At 36.4% G+C, this 26,082-nt stretch overlaps 1 protein-coding gene across 14 annotated transcripts in view; it reads left to right on the top strand.

Moving 5' to 3' along the window:
* The window catches only part of LOC113492592 (protein sickie), a 180,564-nt gene that overhangs the window by 109,857 nt on the left and 44,625 nt on the right, over positions 1 to 26,082 (top strand). For 13 of the 14 annotated variants that reach the window (XM_026870111.1, XM_026870104.1, XM_026870108.1 and 10 more), the window contains 3 exons: positions 15,618 to 15,724; positions 20,527 to 20,626; positions 20,950 to 22,722. In XM_026870111.1, coding sequence (XP_026725912.1) covers positions 15,618 to 15,724; positions 20,527 to 20,626; positions 20,950 to 22,722 — 1,980 coding nt within the window. Of the gene's footprint in view, positions 1 to 9,799; positions 10,071 to 15,617; positions 15,725 to 20,526; positions 20,627 to 20,949; positions 22,723 to 26,082 lie in introns of those variants that run through there. The other variant, XM_026870112.1, reaches the window with a different exon arrangement.

The raw sequence follows: 26,082 nt of genomic DNA, 5'->3' as shown, positions 1-26,082 counted from the left end.
ACTTATATAACTTTTGTCAAAGATTTATAGCTTATTGTCGTCTTTTTTTAATAAAATTTAAAACCAATTCCTTTGCCTTATCAAGAATTTGAACCTTTTTGTAGAGTAAACAATATATATATCTTATTATTCGTCTTTTTAATTTCTTCAGAGTCTGGTAACGACTTGCAAGTTTTAAACATTTTACGTAAAAATCCCAAATAAGGGAGGTTTTTAGGAAAGGTTGTTGTAAAAAACGTTGCGGTTGAGTTGTTTCATAACAGTGCCCCGTTTGTCACAGGTGTGAGTGACGACTTTAATAACAACGAGCTCAAACTATCTGCAACAAGTTGACTTGACATAATTCACAACAAACTTCAAGCGTTAATGTTTGCGCTCAAATCGGCTCGGAGAACATTTGAATACAATCTAAGTGATTGTACACAGCCACGTCAGGCTAAGGGTACCGGCCTATTTTCTATGTATGTATGTAAACTAGAAGCTACCAATACAGCCGCCGTTGTGGTTAAAGCCAGTTCCACCACTCCTTGATTAGCTTCAGATAAAACAGCCATTCGTTACGCAAACAAATAATATTGAAATTTAGTGCTCATTTAAATGTGAGCTCTACGAAGATGAGAACCATAAAACGTAGCAGCGCTTAAAATACAATCTTGTGGCTACTTTTGGCTTCTTTGAAAGTTAGTAAGCACGCTCGCCAAGAAAATAATAAACAGTAACATTGATGGTTTAACGTTCACAACTACTCGTAAGTAACATTCCGTGTTATATGAAAGAAACTGTTTGAATGATCATAAAAATGTTATTTCTGTCATTCTGTGACATGGCTGCGGTTCACGCTATGTTTTTTGTAAACAACAACGACCGGGCTGAATACACGCTCGCTTTGGACTCTCTCAGTAGCGACCTGAGGTTTCTATTACGGTAGACATTCAAGCTTTTACAAACGTTTTTTTGGAGCAAAAACCTTTTTACGAAAAAACAGAACCATCACGAAATGTAAAGGACTTCTTGAGACGTTACGTTTCTAAAAGATACTTCATTAGTTAAGGAAACTTAAGAATAACGTTAATGTAAAATGATAAGACAATTTAATTACAGCAAACGGTTCGCGACGTTCGCTTATTAGAGAGGATAATGGCGTTGATTGGAATTTGTGATTTCTGTAGAAATTGTTAGCACGTTTAATGTGTGTGTTTATCGCGAAACCAGTTACACGGGACGTCTGTAGGCGTGCATACTCGCTGCAGTTCACTGCAATGCAACACTGGAATAAATTTCAATACAAAAAGCTCTACAAGAGAGAACTAACTTCGAATATTTTGCACGTTTAAGGCTATTGTAATCTTGCGTGAATCGTGAGGTTAACACGAATGATTGAGAACGTACTTGCAATAATAAATATTGTTAAATATATTGCCTTGACAGTCTTGCTTCGGCGCCCATACTTCATTTAAATTATCACTAAAACAAAGTTGCAATATGAAAAAAAGCTTGTTAAGTTTAAGATAAGTTATCGCTCATACTATAAATCCCAGCCTTGTTTGAGTTTTTTATATTCAAGTTCTACTGTCAAAGGTAAAAGACATGAAGAAACGTGAATATATTTGGAATGTATTGTTTAATTGCGCGTAATTTTATATTTTAATTTTGTGAATGTTAATTAAATGTTCCGTTGTCACGCTAAAAGGAATGACCCCCGGAATTAACGTACGCAGTTCCTCCATCCAGAGGAAACCACAAAACATAGAAAGCAATAAAACGCAGCGACACCCCACAATAAGGAGGAATTAAAATTTAACGACGTCAAATTTTGTAACTATTCCAAACTTCCAACTTCACTCTTCACACAACGAAATAAAAGATGAATGGTTTTTGTTAAAAATTCATGTAAGTTTTAACATCTCATTACCTCATTGCTATTGATTGTATTTTGGTAGTGTTTGTATCGTTTAGAGCGGGGAGAATGAAGGGCGGTCTCCCCTAAAGATTCTGCGCCCCATTCTGTCTCCACAACAATAGTTCACACGAACTAATCGATAATAGCGTTGCTCCCCTGCGAGTCGATCACATGCGCGTGCACTGTTCCAAACACGTTACCCCATATCCCAAACAGTTGTTATCAATTTCATTATGTAATGCACGTAAATATTATACAAAGATCGATATTTGAGATAGTTCGTGTTTCGCTGCCTTATTATTTAAACACGTGCGGAGTACACAGTGTCCATGTTTTTTATCAGTTTTTTTTATTACTTCTAGGAAGCACATACATTGATTTGCGAGATAGTGTCGTTCCTGGCTTTATGAAATATAATCGAATACGTAACATGAGTTTGGGTGTTGAAGTGAGTAACAAAACGGTAGTCGAAATTTATATTTGGAACATAAGTACGCGATGACACGTGCGCATCAATGCAATCTAACGATTATTGCGTCGATTGATGTGGCAAGCAAACAGCCTGTTTATAATTAAAGTAAAATTAATTAACAGACACATCGGGCACAGATAGGCAGCTGACCGTAGTGCGAATGCTTTGATAGTTTTTTGATAGTTGCAATCGGGCCTAACGAGGTCGTTGAGTTAAACAATCTCTTCGATGAAAGTCCTTTACTTATCTGATTGTCAATTACGTTTCTAGACAGCTGTGATTTGTGTTATTGCTACCAAGAAATTTGATGTGGGTAAAGTAGGTCTCATATTTTTGACCCCTGATGATAGTTTGCAATTTCACCTTTATGTGTGTCTGTCTGTGGCTGCAAAGATTCTAAACTGGTAAACAGATATGGAAGCGGTTTTTTCTTATCTTTAATGTAGTTATATTTTTACGCATTGTATATTGTGTTAGTACAATGTTGAAGTTTGCAATTACATGAAGATAAATTACATTTGTTCAAAAAATTTTTTTTGAGAAAGTAAGATCTATTTGAGTGACAAAGTTACGAAAGTTCCTCGCCCTTTGAATGACACTGAAAAAGGGCAGAAGGGTGCCGCGTGATAAATCTGACTTAGTGTCATGAGCAGGCAACTCGTGCCCACAGGTACTGTTAATGAAAATATATGATACCTTCCTGTATTCTGTTACAAGTATATTACACGCAAAAAATAAAGCTTTTAACTTCAATTAAATTGTTTATTTAGTCGACGTCGGCAATCATTTTACAGTCTTGATGTAAACCTCCTTTTCCCTATTTGCAATGAGAGACATCTGGTATTGCGTCCGTTACAGGCCGGTCATAAATTCAACCTTTCCTCTCCCTTTGTTTAGAGACAAAATATTAAAGCAAACTTTAAATAAAATTGCGCTCATTTCTTTTACAGCGTCTGCGTTTGAATAAATAATGGTGATCCTAGCGCGAACGTGGGGGAGTTCTATTGCAAAAAACTGTTTTACGTACTATTATTGACTAGAGATTTTTTTCAAGAAATGGATTAGTGAAATTAATTTTACATAACATTTTAACGTTTGTTATATATTTATAATAAGTAATGATAATGGAACAGTTCAGCATATATTTATAAAGTAGAGTCAAATTTGTTTATCGTACGCTTAGACCTCAAAAGATCGCTCAGCAAACACAAAATGTATCTAGAAAATATGAAAACGTGTTAGTTAGTGAAATTCAAAACTGAAAAAAAAATGGTAGCTATGAAAATAAATAATTCATGTCATGCGAAAATCTAAATCTCACAAAGCTCTAACAATAAATATTTTAATGTTTTGTGAAAAGACGCGCGAACGTGTCTGCCGAGATTTTTCGCATTGGAGACTCACACAAAGGCTTTACGTTATTAACGGCACTCCGATGATATTAAAAGCTGATTTTGCTGCGTAAGGCGCGGTGCCTTATTGAGGCGGCTGGTTTTACATAATCAAAATCAAATATTTAAATTATCATTATAAATTAATGCGTTTTTATTATGTGTTGTTGAAATATATAAGTAATATTTTAATTTATTATTATTTAACATTTAATTTAAATTTCATTGTTGGGTATAGAACTACCCAAGTATAGGATTATCTAGGGTTATCTAGTACTACTCAAAAAATTGCGTATAACAAATACAAATAAATACGAACTAATGATAGAAGTATTTCAATCACCAAATAAGCTCGTTTTCCAATCCGAATCTCATTTAATGTTGTATAAGACACAGCGGGTTCAAATGAGCTTAGTTCAGAATGCAACCAAATCGTCTTAAGTCTATATGCTTGTTTGCGAAAGCTTCGCCTCTTGTCCGCTGTTCTCTTGTAACACGAGTTCTGCAGAACCCACTCCCCCATCGCACCGCACAAACAAACACCCTGTTTATAGCCCACCATTGTATGGGCTTAATTAATTTGCTTTTATGTGAACAGTCTTTACGTTTCTGTTGAATCATCGTTGTGATAAATATTTCGAAACTCTTAATGTGCTGGGTATGGATTTTTGGAGTCTTTTGTGGATTTTGTTTTTGGATTAATTGAATGCGATTTTCGTTGGTTAGACTACTATTACCTATAACCAATAGGGTTAAAGGGTTTGATGTTTATCTTTTTTACTATTTCACAACTATCGTTGCTATGTTGTATTTTGTATCGGTAATGAATGTCCCTATAATTATTCTTACTCGTGCTAATTAATAACGTATTCATTACTATAGGTTGCCTCGATCCGTCGAACCTATCGATAAATCACCTCATTCAAATTTGTGTCCGACCTTTGTGGCAACAGCCAATTACCTGAAGGATTAGGTAAATTATCGCTAAATATCAAACTTCGAACTTACGTTCAACATAATTTATGTAAGGTTAGGTATATAAAACCTCTACTGTACGTGATATGAAACCTAAGTACTTATAATATAATGGTGGACATTTAATTCAATAATTAATACATCAAATTGAACGGCACTGATCAACTGAAGCTTTCGCCCATGGTAGGTAATCTATATCTATACTCTATACTTACTAATATATAAAGCTGAAGAGTTTGTTTGTTTGTTTGTTTGAACGCGCTAATCTCAGGAACTACTGGTCCAAATTGAAAAATTATTTTTGTGTTGAATAGATCATTCATCGAGGAAGGCTTTAGGCTATAAATCATCACGCTGCGACTAATAGGAGCGAAGATAACTTATATCTTCTACCCACGGGGACGAAGTCGCGGGCAACAGCTAGTTTTAAGATACTTATAATCATTATTGATACAGTAAACAAACATTCATCAAATATCATAGAACATGACGTATATATTACAACTTATAAAAACAGGTGTATTTATCAGTGAGAATAATCACAAACACATACAATAAATACGTCTAAAGTCGCTTCAGCTGCAGTCATGAATATAAATAAAAGGCGGTTCTATACCATTGCCGGCAAATTTGTCGCTATTTCCCTTATTACCATGTATATCTTAATTATTAATTAAGTAATTAGTTATTCTGCCCCGCGGCGTAATCTACGATCATTCTATTAATTTCCCAAAGGCATTTTTTATTTTTAATGCTCAGTACGTCTAGTTAATGCCGAGTCTTATTGTAATTAACGTTACGTATTTAACATATTTACGGATAAAATACAGGGTTTATTTATGTTTATATATAAAGGTGCAAACATGTTTTATATTTCCTACTTAGTTCAAACTGAATACTTAAGTAAAATTGTTCCACGACAAAAATTTACTTACACATTCAAAAAAGTTCTTCTTCTTCTTCTATGATATAAAATTCCCGTGTCACGGTGTTAGTTACCGTACTCCTCCGAAACGGTTCGACCGATTCTCATGAAATTTTGTGTACATTTTGGATAGGTCTGAGAATAGAACAACATCTATTTTTCATACCCCTAAGTGATAAGGGTTGCTCACACTAAAAAAATATATTTTATTTCTGGGTAAAAATTTTTTTTTTTTTTTTTTTTTTAATCTGGCATTAAAAATACATACAACTAGAAAAAATAAATCGGCAAAACAACTTTTGTCGGGTCAGCTAGTTACATTATAAAAATTGTGTACGAACACCTCTAAGTAACAATTACTGTCAAAAGCACATCGACAAACCACATTAATAGCACTCGTGTCCACCCAAATCACTTTAATGTTATTATCTCACTACAACATCTTGTTCGCTACAAATATAAATCTGTTCCCACTAACATGCACCTTGGCTTGACATATTTATCACTATCTTGGGGCTTACCACCTCATCTTAAATTAAAACTCAGTTGTGTGAGCGGGACAGAGCTCTACACAGCAAAGAGCGCTATCTCTTTTATACAATTACAATCTACTTTATAATGGTAGGGCCAAGATCACCAAGAGAATAGTCCAGTCGTTATTCTGAAGAAATTATGATTCATCAAATCTTCTTCGAAGCGATTGATCGATTCATTGTCCTATGAATAATTTTATCGATACGTCCTTTCTGTTGCTAAGGACGGATACGGAATTATTTCTTATGTTGACATGCAATATATTGTTTGTTTTGTATCTAAAGAAATGCCGAACGCTCAGTGCTTGGTCGTTTCATGATTAGACTATACTATAAAGCGGTTTGCTTAGTACCTACTATTGTTTGTAAAAAAATCTATTCCTTGAGGTACGGATATTCGTTTCCACTTGTGTAACAGTAATATTTTGCTATTTTAGTAATACCTTTTTTATGAAACATTAAAACTGGTAAAAACTAATCTATAGTATATGTCATGTGTTTCTGATGTCCTAGTCAGTAGATTTCATTAAGCTTAGATATTATTAAGGAACCTTCAGTGCCTCGAGTCTGTATCTCATTCTGCCTGTTTTTAAGACGTCTATGCAGTGTGTGAGGGCTTTGACTGCTTCACCGGACTTACACTTCATACCTTCGATCATAAAATAGAATACTTTAATAGCTTCTTATTACACCTGTAATCATAAAAATAGCTATAAAAAGTAGCAATAAATCAAAAGATTATACTTTATAAATTCGATTGACTCAATTAATAAAACGGTTCCCAAGCACTTAATAAGTCTTTAACTACAGAACATAATATTGCGTGTTCTTCATAATTAGTCGTCGGCTGTTTCTTGGAAAGCGAATTTACAAAGTACGCGTGATTTGTTTGATTTGAAGTATATGAAAAGCGCTAAAAATAACAACTGCGATCAAGCTCGAAAACAGTTTTGAAACTTTCATAAATAAACTTAGGCGAACATAGTCAGTATATAAATACTTTTTCGCTATACCGTAGCGTCGGTCTTGTGATAATCGCGTTAACTGCAAAAATTTATCAAAGCTTGCTTAAAATCGCTCCAAATTTCAGCGTAGGTATATTAATTGCGTGACTAATTGATCAATATGTAAAGGAAGAGTTAATTTATCTACGTGAAATAGTGGTTCAATTAAGGCACAGGTAAACTGAGTGAAACACATTAATCGCCGATCGGATACGTGCATAAATTTGCATAAAACTGTGTACCGTCAGAGCTGTGTAAAGGACGAGTCCTGTCGACGTCCGCTTCTACGAAAACCCACTGTTTGTTGCCAATATAGGGGTGTCAAATAAACTGTTTGGTATTTAAACTGTAATTAATACTTCAACGTGAGTATAGGTACTTGTAAGTACGGATGAGGATGTGTTGGTTCAAGAGGATTTTAAAAAAGGTACTTTAGGACATCTATAACTTTATTAATTTGTGGTGATACTGGAATTGTGCCACAATCCATTTATTTCTTGAAATGTTTTGCAATAAGTGGATATCATGATGTAATAGAAAAAATAATGTATAAATATTTTGGGACAACCCTAGGAACAAGGTGCATTGTTCAGGCTAAGGCGCTTAGACATTGCTATTAAGTTGCACAATACTATAGTTAGACTTCATAGATGTTCTTACGAGTAGATGCTAGCTGCATAATGCATGTTTCGTGAAACTAAGTGTTAATCCGCAGTCGTTAGGTTGATGTAGCGCTTGTTAGGCATACCATTGTATTGCGAAATAATGAAAAGGCTATAACAAAAAAAGCCGAATGCACTTTCTTCTAGATACTGGCTATACATGTACTAACTTTCTCTAAAGAAAATACAGCAATAAAAGTGAACAACAAGAGCGAACCCAGCTGCAAAACGCACATGATGGATATAACCAAGAATTGGAATGTTTTGTTTCTTAAACAAATGCAGTTCACGCTCATTATGGACGCTAAATAAACCAGTCACTTGAAATTCCTGGAACAACGCACACACATCGAAAGTCGCGAGAAATGTTTGAATTAAACCAAGTGAACTGCAATGCATCACCCACCAATCTAGATTTATCCCTCACGAAAGACATTTGACATCTCACGAACGATCCCCGCGCCTTCTACCCGATTTGTCCATTGTCATTATGTGAAGTGGGCGTTATGCTTATAGGCGTCGGGTTTAAGTGAAGTGCTCATGAATTATTTACCTCTATACCTTCGCATATCACAATATCTTACGTCTTAGAGTGGAGTCCCGAGACATTTATTTGCTCGTAGTGCGCCTTTAAATTGTCTTTGTGTGCCATACGTGTTTAACTCTCTTTATTTTCTCAATTCGCATCGGTGTAAAGTTTAGTTGCATCTCCGGTTCCCTTTTCATTTGAATAGTTATTAAAAAGTAAAGGTCTATTGAACACGTCACCAAAACAATGACTTAAACCCTCGGCTTCGTCATAATAGCGTCATAACAATGCTGTATAAATTAGTGACAAAAGCTCGTTTACGAAAGAGCGGTAAGAGCGAACAATGAATAAAGATCACGACTAAATAACTTAACTCGCTCCACCACTTATGTAAAGCTTTTTATTGCATAAATAATCTACTTTACTTTTAACTTAGTTCAAAACAAACATTCCGTGGGTAAACGGTGAAACTCGCTGACTGCGTATTATTATGTTTATCCACGGGCTATTCAAAACTTTTTCGTTTCGCGAGAATGAAAATTGTGCAACTGCACGTAGCCGTAGCGAGCAGAATGGATAGCTAGGTGTACGCCCGAGTGCCTCGTGCCACACTGCCCCCGCCGTGATAATTTCGATAACGCGCTTAAAACTCTGCAGTGGCGTGCAATTCCTGTTACAACTCACAATGGACTATTTGCAGTGAAATTCGTTCGATCAGTTATCCATTCAACTTCGTTCATTATTCGTCCCACTTCTATTTCTTACAAAAAAATCTCTATCACGACGGCATCGAGTTTGATTATTTTTAACAAAAGTTCAAGAAGGTTAATGTACCTTGAACTCTGTTGGAACGACACTCGTAATTAGGCCCTTTTTCCATTGTCCTTAGTTCTCGGAACAAAGAGTCAATAATAACTAATCGTTTTGTCCCACACTGTCCTACGTCGAGCTTAATGAACGATTGTTTGAGATGACTTTTGTCAAAAAGAAATTTTATCCATATAAAATAATGCAATTTGTTTATGTATTTTGCGCAAATGGAATGTTTGTGGTGCTGTGGTCAGTAAGTTATGGCTTGGCGGTTCAACCGATCTGACCTTTGAAATTCCAGTAATGCTCAGAGCGCCGGCGAACATTGGCATTTGTAGTGTGCGCCCCGATAAATTATGGACAGGTATTGTCGTATTGAGCGACGTCAATCGCATAGCAGTAATCAGAAATCCGAAATTCGTCTTTAATGATCATTATAGCAGCTAATAAATTGGAGCGTTTTATTAAAAACAAAATATTTCCATAAAAACAGGTTCAGAATGAAGATAGTTATTATTATTATGGGTCCGCATGCAGCCCACCACAGTTCTGTAACAATAACATACAAGGCAAATATTTTCCAGCGAGCGAGGGTAGACAATATAAAAGCTATTTGCGTGACAACTCCGCTTGGGATACTTGATATAGAAAAACAATATAGGAACAGTGTAGTAAGTGAAATGTGCAAAATGTGTGCCTATTGCAGCACAAGTGTATTGTGTCCTTTGTACTGTGCCATGCGACGGTGTCTAAAGTCGTAAGTGTAAGACACGAGCCATGGGGAACACGAACTCGGGGCACGGCCATCACCGGCAAAACAGCAAGAGCAGGAAATCTAGAAGCCTTCCAACATCACCCGAAGTCAGGAGGTACGTTTTGAAACACCATATGGATCAAAGATATTTTTTGGTTTACACTATTACGTGTAATAAACCTTTCTGTTTTATACCGATGCAATAACTTTTGTACATTTGAGTTTCTAACAGACGTCCTGATACGGATAAATTATTTGATATTCTAGAAAAAAACAGATACCTGTCTACTAAGTTAGGTATTGACGAAGTGAAAATAACTCATAAAAAAAATATATTTTTTTACAAAATCTGGATTACGTTTGAACGTGGGTATTGTGGTAGATGGGTATATGTCTACATACGCCACCAGTAAACACCTACGGGCGAATTCAATATCCCTCGGCAGTCTCGGTACAGAAACTCCTGACACCTTATATTTATCAACTCGTTATTTATTTTTATGTTGAAGAACATACATAAAAGCCTCGCAGACACGGCAGACGCCCTAATGACGTGATACTTTTCCGTAGCAAAATTATTACGCTATTCGTGTCGTTTCATTCCATATTCTAATATGAAGGCTCGCTGGCTTTGCTCTCCATCAGTAACGAGACCTATTTTATCTAGCTCAACCCCTCTTTCCTCACATACGAGTTTGTTTATTCATTTTATCTAAGATTTATACCAACTAGAAGATTTTTTCCTCCAGATGTCGGCTGTAAACTATATTCAGTTCCAATGTTTTTCAGATGAACGTTAAATGAATGTTGTAAAAGTGAAATCCTGGAGTAATCTTTGATCTCGAAATCTTGTTTCTGCTATGGAGGCGCGTGAACAATGAAGCTACGTGCATCGCCCCCGACTCGCCTTTTGGAGAATATAATCTGTAGAATAATGTCGCTCCTGTAATGACATGAGACGGTAATCAAATTATGAGGGTCGTGTGTATGATCCTCGCTGAAGTTCTTGTTTCTTCATGTAACTAAGTGCATTCTCTGGGAAACAAATCCTTTAGGTACTAATTTAAACAGGTTTTTATGTTGTAACAGAATTTTAATAAGAGAAAATCAAACATCGTAAGGAACTCCCTTGGTATACGCTGCAGTTATCAATTTAATACGAACTCCGACAACTAAATTACAAGTCTTGTGTAACTTCGAACTTCGAAATGAGCATGACATGGCGGGTAGTAAATTCAAGAGGCACTTAATATAGTGGCGTGTGCGAAATGGAGCGACGTGACGTCACGTGGTGCGGGTCCCACGACAGCCTCTATTTCCGAGCGAGTGGCGAGCCGCTCCGGAAGCCGTGTCACGCGCGACGCGCCTGTTTGGGAAGCGCTGGAGGCGTCACGCCCCTAACACTGACAACCGCTCACCTGTACCTAAGTTCTATTTTTAATATTGTTCTTATTGAATCTATTACCTAACAAACACTTTAGTTTTACTTCTTATTACACGGCTATACTACTACTATACTATACTATACTATACTATACTATACTATACTATACTATACTATTCTTATACGGCTATAGTTTCGATTTTGATAAAAGTCCTAAAATTAGAAGTTTTTCATCAGAGGTGCTAGACAATATAGAAATTACATAGTGTTTAAGGTTTCCTAAAATAAAAAATAAAAGGAAAAGTTTTAAAAGACGCATACTAAAGTTCAAATAAATAAAACTATGTATAGTTTTCATTAACTTTTGCGTTTATTTTGGTTATACTGTATGCAATACGGTAAGGTGAAGTCAGTCATCCAAAACTGATAAGTTGCAGCGTTTCCGTAAACAAAAGTTTCCATGTGATCGATTTCATTTCGACTATCAAATTACGGACTTAATAAACCTACAACTTGTGGTAATATAATTAAAAAAACCTCAACAAATTGCAGCATTATTCAGTTTTTCAAAATTGCTGGAGTTTAATAAATGGTTGTAGTTGATTAAGTGCCAAGTATTAACTTAAAGGGTTACGGTGTAATGGCATCTAATTAAACTTTTCCGCTGTGGGAACCTTCGGATTCCTGTACGTCATTTCATTACATTTTCTTCAAGTAGACTGCAACATCTAAGGCCTTTGTGACCGTTCCAACCACCTCGTAAACGAATGGTATTCTTACTGTGCAAGCGAGACGCCACTGTTAGACGGTAATGTTTTGTCTCGCTTCTACGTGTTCAATAATATCACGAGTTCGCCGTAGGCCCTCAGATTAATGAAAACACTGATCCTTAGGTTCAGTAGTAACACTGATAATGTATTGCTTCGGCGATACTGACTTTCACTATGGAATATGTCTATAAAATGTATGTATATGTGTGTCTAGGTTTATCGAAGCGTAAAGCAAAGTGTGCTCTATCGAGCAGGGGGCTCGTGTCAAATATCTGTTACGCAAAGCACGCCTAGACATAGGGCTGTCGAAAATTTCGGTGGCTTTAGAATTTGGTAATTAGATACGAAAAGTTTAAGGCGTAAATGGACGAATAAATTGTACAAAAGGATCGGAAATACAATTGTTTTATTAATTAATCTCACTTGTTAACTCAGTATTTTTGGCGCCAAATTTTATTCTTCAAAAATACATTTCATGCGGAACGGAGCGATTAATATACCACACGAAAGTCGATGATATCTCTGACAACCCTAGTTACACAAAGCACGGTCGCGCATGTCAAATGACACGGACTCGTGTTGCATGCGCCGGCGCAGGCGACGCCACATGTTCATTGTTTGGATATCGCCCTTATTATCGATCGGAGCTTTGATCGCAAAGCGCCATACTTAAACACGCTAAACAAGCATCGTAATATACATGAAAGGTAGTTAAGTAGGTACTATGTTTATATTGTAACTGTTTGGTACCGTCAACTACAAAGTCGATGAAGAAACTTGGATTTGTGATGTAAAAAAAAAAAAATCTAATTAACCGATAATCTTGGTGCTAAATAAGATTTTAGAGGAAGTTAGAGGTGTTGAAGGTATCTATTTTATTATCATACCCTTGCTAATATAAAAGTGTTTATAAATTCTATTGCTGCCTGTACCTACTTAGGTACTTAATGTTCCAAATAATTTACTTCAGTTTTCAATACATAATGGACATATAATTTCTATTTAAAAAGCTCATCTCTATGTTAATTTCGACATAACTTTCCTTGTAGACGTCCTTTTTATATTGTTTTTTCGTACTTATGTGAATCGCAGTGAGAACAAAAAGTGCAATTCCCGTCTAGACCGCAGACTATTGGATTAAGATGTATCGTTGTGGAACTTTAGACCACACTGCAGAAGAAACGTTAACTTAAAAGAGATTTTAATGCGATTTCCTTTGTAGCATTTGTCTTGTATAAATGTATCTACATTGTTTCTTCTATGGATAGACCTTTCAACACAAAGCTTTGGGTTACACAATGTTTTATTGCGGTGCATTAGTAGTGATTAGACACTACTAACGACATCTAGCGGGCAGTAGCTGTAACTTTTGTCAAATGTGTTTATTATTGACCATCGTGAAAATAGCGTTTTATGAGACGTAGCAATTATCTTTATTGCAAACAATTATAATACGCTAGTACCGTGATTTTAAAGCACATAAACTTACGTTCTTAATTTAGCTTAACCTAGGGAGAAAAGTTGCATCTTAGATAAGTTATATTTATATAGGAGCATGCTGAAAATAATGTAATGCATTGGTAAACTATCTTAGGGCACCTGAGAGCTTCCTAGGTGGTTTATTCCAGACTCGTGACCCACGCTCGTGCTTGCACAGTTCAAATGGGCGTATCGTGTTTTCCTACACGGCCAGTCAGAGGGCCTACTTCAAAACATTTGTGGGAGCGTGACAGCGCACTACATGGCGTAGAGCGGCATCCTTTTTCTACAACTGCCTTTAGTTTAAAATTAAATAGAAGTACTCTGTTCTAACTCCAGTGACCTATCGAGTCCGCTGCCCGTGGCTTTACTTATTATGCATTAAGTGCCTTTAAGATTTTCTCTTTTATATTTATAAGCCTTGCCGATAATGGGATAATCACAGTGGGATATTACCGGTTTGGAATAATGTCTATTATTTTATAAGGGTACTTTAGAGTTGATTAAAAAAGCACCTAATTATTTATTTTATTTCCTTTTTTTTTGGTGTCATGTATTGTTTAATTATTTAACTCTGAAACTAAATGGTATGTATGAAGGTATATTCTTATCAATATGCAATATTTTGGCATGTCATAAAGCTGATTTGACGCTGGAGCTGAGGTGGCCATATTAGCCCAGCCATATACCCTTAAAATTGGATTCGCTTGAGTATTGAAGTCAAAAGCAGTCTAAAAACATGTTTTTACAAAGCTTTTTTAATATAAGTTTGTTATATTTTTAAAAGGAACATGAGTGCGCACTTACCTGGAGTAACTTTTATATTTACAGGTCTCATTTGATGTTAAAAATACTTTCGTTTTATATCTCCTGCCATGTTACGGAACATTACTTATGAAATAGTGCGACATTGTTAAATATTGCTGAGGAACTTTTCTAATATCTTACTAAGGGAATTTTCTTCGATACTTTCAACTAGTTTCAGTTCAGTAGAACTTTGAAAAGTAGTAGTTTAGGTGCTGAGTTGCAATTTCTGTCTGGAATTGTGGGCTATTATCAGCTAAGGTATATTTTGGTTTACTGGTACTGGCTGAAGACGTATAATTCGATGATATCTGATAATCTATTATAAGCCCAGAAGATCGTGTGACGTCTATTAAAAATGGATAAGACGTGGCATATGATCACCCGAAATTGAGTGAACTGAATAATTCAACCCCTGAAACATAACACCTACAACTTATAAGGAAAATCAGTTTCGAAAGGTTTCGTTTTAATATTAATAGAAAAATCGCGCCATCATGCAATAACCGGAACTTGTTTGAAAAATGATCATATTTTCTATTTTTTCCACACAATATTAGGGTTAACAATTTGTACCTTAATGTAAGTATTTTAAGTGTTTTGTTAGCCAGAAATGATTCATTTCTGTAAAAAGACTTGAGGTATTCATCAAAATGCTTTTAGTCTCCTTCTGGTTAAGATCATCTGAAATAATAAAAACGTAAAACCCCAATAATCTTCTACTTGAATTCGAGTGCCATGTTCTCATGTTCACACCAAGCTATTTTTATTATTATTATAGTATACATGTTTTTCACTCCATTAAGCATTTTTATCAGGTTCACAGAGGCTCACTGGCCATCGGAGGCAATAGACCAGATCGAACACAATCATTGATTATTTTACGCTTGATAACTAAAAATAAAACAAATGACGACACCCATAAGTGTTTACGTTGAGTCGTTGATATTACCCACGGACACTCATTTAATGCAATGGATTGTGTCTGATGTTGTTGGAAAAACCTCAGATATTGCAGTTCCTTGACTAGCTAAACACGTACAAGACCTAGGAAATTGAAGAGCAATTTAAAACACTCTCTAAATAAATTAGGAGTTTCAAGTGCAACCATATATTATGTATGTAGCCCTTTTGGTGCTGATGACTTTAAATCCTGAATAGATAAACAAATCAATGTGATTAGTTTGTGTTTCCATGTTTATTTAAAATGTTTATGTTTGTGCAGGCAAGTGTCGGTGTTGCAGACGTCGATCCCGCTGCCGGCGTCCGCCGCGGCCGCGCGACGTGCCCCGCCCGACAAACGACCGCTGCCCGCCACTCCGTCGCACACAGGTAAATACAACTCTTTATTGTTTCTGGTGCCCTAGTACTTTTGCCATTCAAAGTGAATGAAAATGAAAAACATTTGTGCTACGTAATTAATGCTATAAATAATTACATTGATGACAAAAACGTATAAACGACTTCAAATAAAAAAGATGGTCTTGATGTTTTTTATGGGACGCAATGTAAGCTAAGTTAAGAAAAAAATCGGCTCAACCATCCGAAGCACAAACAAAAAAACAAAATGTTACTGAATTGAAATACTCCTCTATTTTGAAGATGGTTGAAAAATTGCTTGGTTATATTTAGGATAAAAAAAATATTAAGTCGTGCTATCTCTAAGTTACTTAATATGTTTGGACTTTAGAGTTCAGACTATTCACTAAGGAGTTTAGATAATGATAATCATTAAATTCCTTAACACTTCAGATCTTTAAAATCACGTGGATAAAGCGGCGAGCAACAACTGTTTTTAATAAGAACATTGACACTTGACTATTACTAAACAGTCACATAACATGATAAATACGGTAGTCCTTATGGTGTGTTAATCACTATTCACATTGAATACTAAACCTGAAACAACCTTATTACATACAACCTCTTCCAATCAAACACTTAAGGATATATATCGATAAGACGTAGTAACGACACCATAGGACTGATCAACGAACTCTCGAAAATCGATATGAAACCTTCATGTCGTGAGGGAAACCAATTACTATCGTCAATTGTAAGCCATCTTAAATAAAGAACGTATTCGAACCAAACCGAGAGTCAACTGTTTAAATTAACACAATAGGGATGATGACTGGGTATAAAAAGAATAAATCTAATTAGTCCCTCAGTTAGATAATTGAAAAGTATGAGACACGTATTTTTTCCTTTTTCAGAAAAACTAGAACTGACAAAGATTAACTGCTTTAAAGTTTAGGACTCTAGGAGGCTTGTGACGTAACGATATGGTAAAATTTATACTCAATCGTGAAGTCACGCGTAAGTTTCATTCACTGTAATTTGGTCAATTTATGTTTGCGGGACAAATTAAAAAATACGTATCAATTATTATACAAAAAACTACAAGCCGGACACTGCAAGAAAAAATTGTCTTCATCCCTATTATTAATTATTTAGTCAAGCGTGATTACATTACTGGGTTCAATAATAGGTGTATTAATAAAACACGCATCAATATGGGTAGCAGCTGTTATCTTCGATTCAAGTCGATACAATATAATGAGTCTTAGTTACACTGTATACAGGTCACTGTATGTTAACCACTTCCAATGAATATCGTTTACAACTTCCTATTCATAAGCAATTTGAATATAAAGTACATAATTTGTGTATTGTCAACATGTGCTGTGTCGAGTCTTCTATGAAAATTACCATTCGCATTTGCGGATGTAATTTGCTGTATAGCTATTAAAATTTAACTACTAACTGTATAATAAAATTGTATTAAGATATTCCTATGACAGTTAAAATCTTTTCTTTAGGATCGGAAACCGATGCATTTAAAAAGCAATTTATATGGTAAAGGAAATGTAAGTACGACATAAAAACTAAGTGCATTATAGTAATTGAGTTTTCCAATTATTTTAAAAGTTTAGTCGCAAAAATTAAAAAAGAAGTCATAATTCAAAATGGAATACAGTTCTATAAATAAGTCCAACAGAACGCCTAACTCGATTATCTATGAGCAGCATACTTCGCCAGTCCAGACCAGACGTTAGAATTAAGTGCAGCGCCTTGTGAGTGAGAAGTCTAATTAATTCAATCCAATTACTTATTTAACGCTGGCAGCCCGTCGATATCTAGCCTGTGCACTCAGCAAGGCGTCTGTTTGTCTGTGCTTCTGTACAACTCGACGCCTACAGATAAACTAAATTGAGAATAATGGATCGACGTCGAACGTCTACTAAGAAAAGGTTTTACTCTGCTAAAGCGATTAATTGGTCTTATCAGTTTGTTTTTGTTTGTAGAAAATACTGTTCTTTTCTCGGCTTTCTCGAGCCAATTTATCAGAGTAATTTAAGTTAACTAAACGGTCTGGTTTTGTCAAGAGTCAGTCATCAAGAAGATAAAAAACCTACATCCATCAAAAAAAATCTTGAAAAAAAATACATTCGATATTTCCTCTACGTGTAACTGTCTTTATCGTTTATAAATTCAGTAGACATCACTCACTTTAATCGCAATATCCTAAGTAAATAAATACAACCGGAATATGACACAGGCAACCTTCAGCACACATTCCAAAAAAACATCGTCGCTGGCCCATTTGTTGCTCGTAAACCCACCTGAGGGCTTTGAGGTCCCTAAAATAAACTCGCGAGTGGTAAAAGTAAGGGTTTATACCAAGTTTATTCACTTACTCTCCCTGATAAGTGCTGTAACGTCATCTGTTTTATTACTTGCCCACATGCTGATGAATTCTGTCTGAAACACGTGTGATGGTGCTTTCGTTATCTTCAGATTTTTACGGTTATTTTTTCTTTTTGAGATTTTATACCCAATGATGTAATCTGAAATTTTTTTTAATATTGGTAAGATGTGTTGTAATGATGGTGTAAGTTACCAGAAAAATAGAATGTTTTTTGTAACATATTCATGCTCTAAAAAGTTAATACCATAATTGGGAGATCACGTTCTCAAATCATCCAAAGAGTTCAACATTATTCAGAACAGTTATTTCACTTATGAAATTTATCCGTATTAGAAATTCTGATCTGACATTCAAGGCCATAGTAAGCGAGGGTTGCAAGGGTGCGCGACAGGGAGCAGTGAAGGGCGACGTAAGACCTCGGTTGTTCAGATTATTGGATTTGGATGTTTTCATTTAAAGACTTATCGTTGCTTTGTACTATAACACACATTAAAATTGAAGAGTTAAATTAATTTGCGAACCCCGGATGTGATTGTGATCGCTTTACTCTTAACAAAACAAGTACCTAAAAAAAATTGTGATACATTACGCACGTTAAACAAAAATGATCTTTAAGCGCACTCTCTGACGCTCGAAATCGTTTGTCAATAGCAAGCAAAGATATAAGACTAGTAACTAAAGTATTGATATCTCCTTTAAATTACGCGACACAAATTCGTATGTCAACACGATTGTTATGATTCTCACGCGGGTCGAGTTATCTTGAGACTCGTCGTGCCCTGGTGATATCGTGTAGTCGCGCTACGGATTTGTTGTGCAGATGCATTCTCAGTTGCCGGCGAGAACTCATGCTGCTCGCATATTGACGTTCTTATTTCAAATTAATTTAACAATACTGGTATAACGATGAATAGCTTTTGTTTTTTTATTGTGTGATTGTTAAAACGACGAAAATGACTTAATGTGAGTGAAATAGTGATGTAAACCGTGTCGGTAGGTGATAAACTTTTTGATAATTACTTTAAAGGGTAGAATAAGAAATTAATCGTTTACTAGTTACATACATTTTTCATTTGTGTTTTTGTTATTTTATTCTATCATGCCAGGTACATATTAAAAAAATATGAATTGTAATTTCTTAGCCATTCATAATTATGTTTCTACGGTGTGTTTTTGTGCGTGAAATTTAAAAAAGTCATGCGCTTATACGGTGATATTAAGGTCTAAGTGTGATAATATTTTTTTTAATAAAAATTGTGAACATCCATAGATACCTATAGCTAGATATGTAGTTAGTGGATATACGGTTGTTGGGTGCTAAAGTGATGGATAGTCTCGGCCTGAATAAAGAACGGATGTAGCCACAGTTGATTGACAATGTTATTTGGCGCACCGGTCGACAACGATCTGCTTCCTATGCTGTGCAGTAACACCTGAATGTAACTATTGTTAGTTATGACTTGTTCTGTGTAAATTTTATGAAGCAAATCTAGGTAAACGGTTTAGTTCTACTTATACTGGTCAATAGTTCGATTGATTGCTCTTTGCGGCATCGATAATGATCTCTTACTTTTAACTATCAATTTAAAGTGCTACAAAAATAAGTATTTTTAGTTGTTGTTCTTTCCCTTTAAAATGCTTTGGTTTTGTTGCTACTGCTTTCAAAGTACTGTAATTGAAATGTAATTAAGTAGGTGACAACTTCAAAGTAACAACAAACAATAAAATCATAAAGTGAACGAAAGTATAACGACACAATAATTACAAAAGTAATTTTGTTATGCGTCAAAGTAGCAATTGGTATGTTGTTATGTCACCTCCAATACATTCCTATTGTTTACTCTCACCATAGGCAAGTATTATCTGATGCCAAGCAAACTAAGCTAGAACCCATAATGTGTGGTATTTATGGCAACTATTGACTCATTAATGTCCCTTGTTTAGGGTAGCTTTACGCACACGCATACATTTGAAAAGTAATGTAATGACATCACGAATAATTATTTTGGTCGGTATGGTATCGATTAATATAGCGAACCAACATAAGCTGATCTGTTGCATTGAATCGAAGTTCCCTTGGCTTACTACAGAGTGTGAGAAGTAGAAGGGGTGTTAGGGCTCAATTATTTTTGGTGGGTGTAGTATAGCGCATGCACTGTTCGCTCTGCAGCTTAGTAAGCGACCAGTCGCGCGCGCAACACGGCCAGACCACCCGTGCCGTATTTTGATAAAAGCTCAGACTTATCTAGCGAATGTTAGCTCTATAGGTACAATATTTGATCAGCTTGATACGTGAGAGATTGTAAATATAGATCAGAAAATAATTTACATCATTTCCGTAGGCTGGTGAGCTGTCATAGTTTACATGTGTAGTGAGAGACAATAATGAAGTCACTGACGGAATGCCATTGTTTGATTGCAGGTGGTAAAAGCGGATTGTCGGCTAGTTCCAGTCGCTCTACTAGCCCTCTGGGACAAGGAGCTGTCAGTTTTATACCGCGAGCGCCTACTTCTTCATCCGGGTAACTTTGCTTGTTTATTTTACAAGATGATTTAAGTTTAGTTTAAGTGGTTGAGTCTGCTCATTCTGTTTGTTTTGCAACGTCCTTTCGGACATGATTCAACTTGCTCCTAAAGAAGATATTAGTCACTGGTTACGCAACTTTAAATCTATCTTTTAATTCTCAGTTTTTTTTTCTTTGCGTAACTCTATTTTTTTTGTATACCCTGAACTGAACTATCATAAAAAATATCTATGATGACAATAGAATTATAGGTCTATACCTAATAAAAAACCACCAACTATCTTGAATACTTTTTTTTACTATTTTTTTCCTTGTTACAGATCACGTCCTAATTCCTCGTTGCTAGCCCCTGGTAGTAAAATCCCATCAACATTAATTTCGCAACCACAACATCAGCAAACTCCATCCAGTCACAATGGGACACCAACAAAGCATTCCATGCTTGATAAGTTAAAACTTTTTAACAAAGACAAAATAAGTAATGAGAAGCAAAGCAGCAAGAGTACAGCTGTGTCAAAACGTACTAGTTCGTCCAGTGGTTTCTCTTCAGCCAAAAGCGAGAGATCCGACTCAAGCTTAAGCCTCAATGAGTCTTCTAATACTCCCAACTCACATATCAAATCTACAAACTTAGTAGGACCCAAAAGTATACGGCAACAAAGCGATACATTATCAAAAGACAAGTCTGGTAAAAATGTAAAACCTAAGTTAGTTAGTTCCAAATCCCCTAAAGAAACTTCTACCGGTTTCAATAAAAACAGCAGTAAAACAAGTAATAGTGATAAATCAAGGAACAGTCCCAAACTTCCTGCTCGTGACAAGGAATCTAAACTGGCTGCTCCTAAATCTATAAGTAATACTAAATTGAATCAGATCGATGACCATTCAAGAAACTCTAACTCAAAAATGGTGAAACTGTCTGGCAGTCAAATGAGGCTCAGTGAAAAACGAAGTGATAGTACACCAGATGTTAAACACCATCAAAATCATGAAAATGCATCTCCACCATCAAAAAGTCATGGAAATCAGAATCAAGCAGCTTCTGCCCAAAATTTTGGACAGCAAAACCATACTGGGATTCCAAAACCAACAGCTGCTGTGAAAGGAACGTTCAAAATATCGAAAGATGATAGACATGTAATTAATAAAAGTACAAATAGTCAATTAAGCCCTATACAAAGCAATTCTAGTTTAAATTCTACAAATAACGTAAGTGCACTTCCATTCGGTAGAGAACAATCTAATTTAAGTAAAGATATAACACAAAAGCAGACGTTGGCTGTATCTCCAATGCCAGTGGTTAATACAGGAATACATACTCACATATCACAAATGTCTGAAAGTTCTCATTCTAATTCCACTCACAGTACCACAGGGCAACATTCTAATTCGAGTGATAGTAGCGTAATATACCGTCCTTCCAGTGAATCTGGATCAGAAATATCTAAAACTGCTACTCATTCTGGCAACGCCAATAAAAGGATAGACATGAACACGACATATATTAATGAAGTGATCAATGAAGCGGAAATCTCGGAAAAGGAAGCAGCTCAGAGAAGACCATTGGACAAGTCTGTTCCTAAACCGACGTTTGATCACAATAGAACTTTGACGGAGTTAAATAAGAGAATGGAGAATGACAGTCGTTCCAGCACGCCGTCACATTGTCGTGACAATTCTCTCGGGGACGATGAAAATCCATTAATGAATGTGATGCCCATGCGGCCCCTTTTACGAGGCTATAACAGTCACTTGACATTGCCAATGAGGACTTCAGGATTGACCCAGAAGAATATTCCGGGCTATCCTCATCATGCCAACACAGTGAAAGCTAACTTTGGCCGAGAAAATATGGGATTGCGTGACCGCATAAATTACGGGCCTGGGTTTTCGAACCCAGATTATTGTGATCTTGAAATCGCTTCGGGTTATATGTCAGACGGTGATTGTTTGCGACGCATAAATATTAATGAAATGGATTGTGGGCGCAATAACGACATCATGGATGGCTATATGTCTGAAGGTGGAGCTTCCCTGTATGGCCGTCGACTGAACTACCAGCAGCCGTCGCAGTTACAGCAGTTGGACGAAAGGTAAGATTAATATTAGGTTTATAACTATTTATAATGTGTGTATTACAGATCTGTAGGTTTCGTAATCATACAAGACGGCGCTCTCTCTTAAGGGCACAATAAAACACAAATTAAAACGCTCCCTGAGGGCGTGAGATTCATTGCCATGATGGAATTGCGTCCGTAATGGTTGAGCTTTTTAGGGTTTTAAAGGTGGTTGCGACGCAAAATTACATATTATGCCATTTTATTTCTTGAACCTCCGTAATTGAAAACAAAGTTTCACATTATCATATTTGCACAGATTGGATTTTTCATGAGATTTAGGAAGTAATTGGATCAACGTCAAATTATTAAAATGGCAGATTATCTCGGGCCCTTTAATAAACATTCATTTGCTTGAGCGTTAAGCCGGTGTTATTTATGTAACAAAGTTTATGTAACCGCCCAGGTAGAAAAGTCGTATTGATTTGACCTTTCCGCGAATGTCTGGTTGTATAAATTGCTTTTTCGCGCATTAAGCACTACAAAGAAAAGAAAAGACTGACTATAATAGTTTTGAACGTATAACAACAGAGTAAACTCTTAAGTAAACTTTTTTTTATCTATCATCGACATCGATTAAAAGCAAGTACAAGTTTACCGTACAGTTATACATTTTTATAACTAGTGTGACTGTTAAGGAAATCCATTTTCCAATAGAATCGGCTGAGCCTCTCAATCCACAAGTGGTCGGCCCGCCTTCCGTCACTCTCCGACATAATGTAACGAAGGTCTCTAACGTGCTTGTCTCACGGATCATTTACTTGCGCTTACATTATGTAATACTAGGTTACATAAATCCTGCTGTATAAATTGTACAATATAATAATACCAATACCACGACACAGTAAAATCACTTAAGTGATAGAGCGAAAAAGATAAATAATGACTTCGTATTATAAAGAACGGAAATGGAATATGGGCCTTAAGAATTGACTACAAATAAGATTAATATTACGGTTTAGTACATCATGACAAATACTTAACACGCTTTGCATGTTCAATGCGAGTTACCCTCGCACGTGACTCACGAAGCTAAAATCGAAGACAAGTAAATGTTCTACGACAGTTAGCGAATGTTAGTGCTTGGCAGTGCGAACAAAGCATTTGTTAATATTTTGACGCTGCTCCCGCGGTGTGCAGCCGACGATCTCTCGGCGAGGACTCGTACAGCGCACTCACACTGTCGCAACGCTAGGGGAGAGGGCGGGGTGACCAAAATCGATACTCCTACGTCTCATGCCGCCCCTGCCCCGCACGTCACCTCTGTACCGCCGCCTCGACCCTAACCACCCCTAACAGTACCGCACCATTCGGCACCTTAACGATCCCAACATAAAACTGTACTTTCATCGGTGCGCTCAATGAGATCCAACGTTTTTGGAAACACGTTCCTATAGAATGCTAGCATGGTATTCTGTTTTTCCCATAATAATTTCATTTCATACCGTGAATTTTTGTATGAAATTTTTGATTATTAACTTGCTAAATCAAAATAGTTGGAAATATTTAGCGGTATAGGTTTTTAGTTAGAAGTAGTAAGGGTGTAGGGTTTCAATGTCATGTGGCAAGTACGTAGAGAGCGAGCTGTGTAGCCGGCGGTGTCGCGGCAGCCGCGGCGTAGTGCACGGGTGGCGCGGCGGCGGCGGCAGGGCGGGCGGCACTCGGCGCCGCGCACTATCGGCGTGCGGGCGCGCCGTACTAGCCGCCCGCGCTCACACACGCACGTGACAAACTTTCCCGATTTCCTCGACGGAAAATGTAAATCTGTTGCCGGCATCGATCGTCTCGTCGCCAGACGCGCGCTCGTCGAACCGAGCACGCCGATCACAGCTGGCGCCATGGAGCTGGACCGCACTTAACAAAGGATAGCGGAACGATCGCGCCACACGCTAATCTCGTGGACTGTTATTATTCCATTTAAACATTGGTGTTAGTTAATAAGTGTATCCTAGACGATGTAGTGGACCATATGCGTTGTGCCTTCTGTCGCTTGGTCTCGTGGTGAGCGGGAGTACCGGTCGGTTGACGGACAAAATTTGATTTGCTGTACTTTTATACGCCAACGATGATAATAATTTCGCGGACACTAATATAATATAAGTGTTGCCTTGCTATGTGTCTTTGCTTTTCGCGTTAGACGTTGTAAGCTTACGGTGCTTTATAGATATTGTAACATAGAAGAGATAAGTTTGAAGAAATAATTTACAACGTATGAAGATGGACAGGATGCACTCGGTGAGACTTTCCTTGTTTCTTATCTCTATTTAATTGTTTCAATTTAACTTATTATTATGAACAAGCTAATTGTCGTTAAGGCAATAACCTTCCAACCATCTGGCGGTTAGCGAAGTCAATGTATCGCTAGTTTGTCACATGTGGTCACCATTCCTTACGAAATATTACACATACTCATTTTATAGATTGAATAAACAATGCAGAAATATGTAATTGTTTCATCCAACAATATCGTGTTTATTGGTGTTGTTACGTAGAGGATTCCTTTAATGTTTGAAATAAGTAAACAGTTAGGAACCCGAAGCGATTTATCCGAGTAAGGTTATTACATCGGAATCTGCAGGGATACGGCCGGGCGGGAAATCCTAAGCCTGATCCCCCAAACTATTGCTCTATTTCATTGGGTTCTCAAAGATTTAAGTAATAACAGAGAGAGCCTGATGCTGTGTATACACATATAACGCATTTTGAAAACTGCGTATTATTTTGTTCACTCTATATTGTACACATAATCAACATAGATATACATCTAACATGGGTACATTAAAACCAATATAAAACAGCTGCAGTTTGTAAAGCATTCGCGTAACTTTAACTTATTCCGAACAATTTAGTCCACTACATTAAATTTTCTCCCCTATTTAAATGAAAGCTTACCTACCAAATCGTGGTGTGTGTTCATGATTTAGATTTCCTATATAAAAATGAGACTTTGTAAACGGGTCGGGTGATATTTTGTTTGGATTCACATTCTTGTGTTTTGTTCATAAGGGCTAAAATGCTTTAGCGGTTTCGATTTTATTTGAAGGGGTTACTTGGCCATGAATCATGAACTGGGTATTTTTATTCGCAAGCTTGGCTTGAATACACTGTAAATGCACATTGATTGCGTATTGGTGACTTTGATTGAGTTCATTAGGTGTATTGGGTTTCAGATTACTATTAGGTACTCGTCGATATCATAGTCGTATAGACTCTAGCAAACGAACGAGGAAAGAATAATCACAATGTTCTCAATATTCTCATTCAGCACAGCAGTCGAGAATTTAATTCCACAAACTTGGAAGTAATGTTTTTGAAATGTCATTGTTTTATTTCGCG

Source organism: Trichoplusia ni, chromosome 4, assembly GCF_003590095.1.
Source record: "Trichoplusia ni isolate ovarian cell line Hi5 chromosome 4, tn1, whole genome shotgun sequence".
NCBI classification, from domain to species: domain Eukaryota; kingdom Metazoa; phylum Arthropoda; class Insecta; order Lepidoptera; family Noctuidae; genus Trichoplusia; species Trichoplusia ni.
Note: the sequence above shows the minus strand (reverse complement) of the source record. Positions and strands in the feature narration are given on the sequence as shown.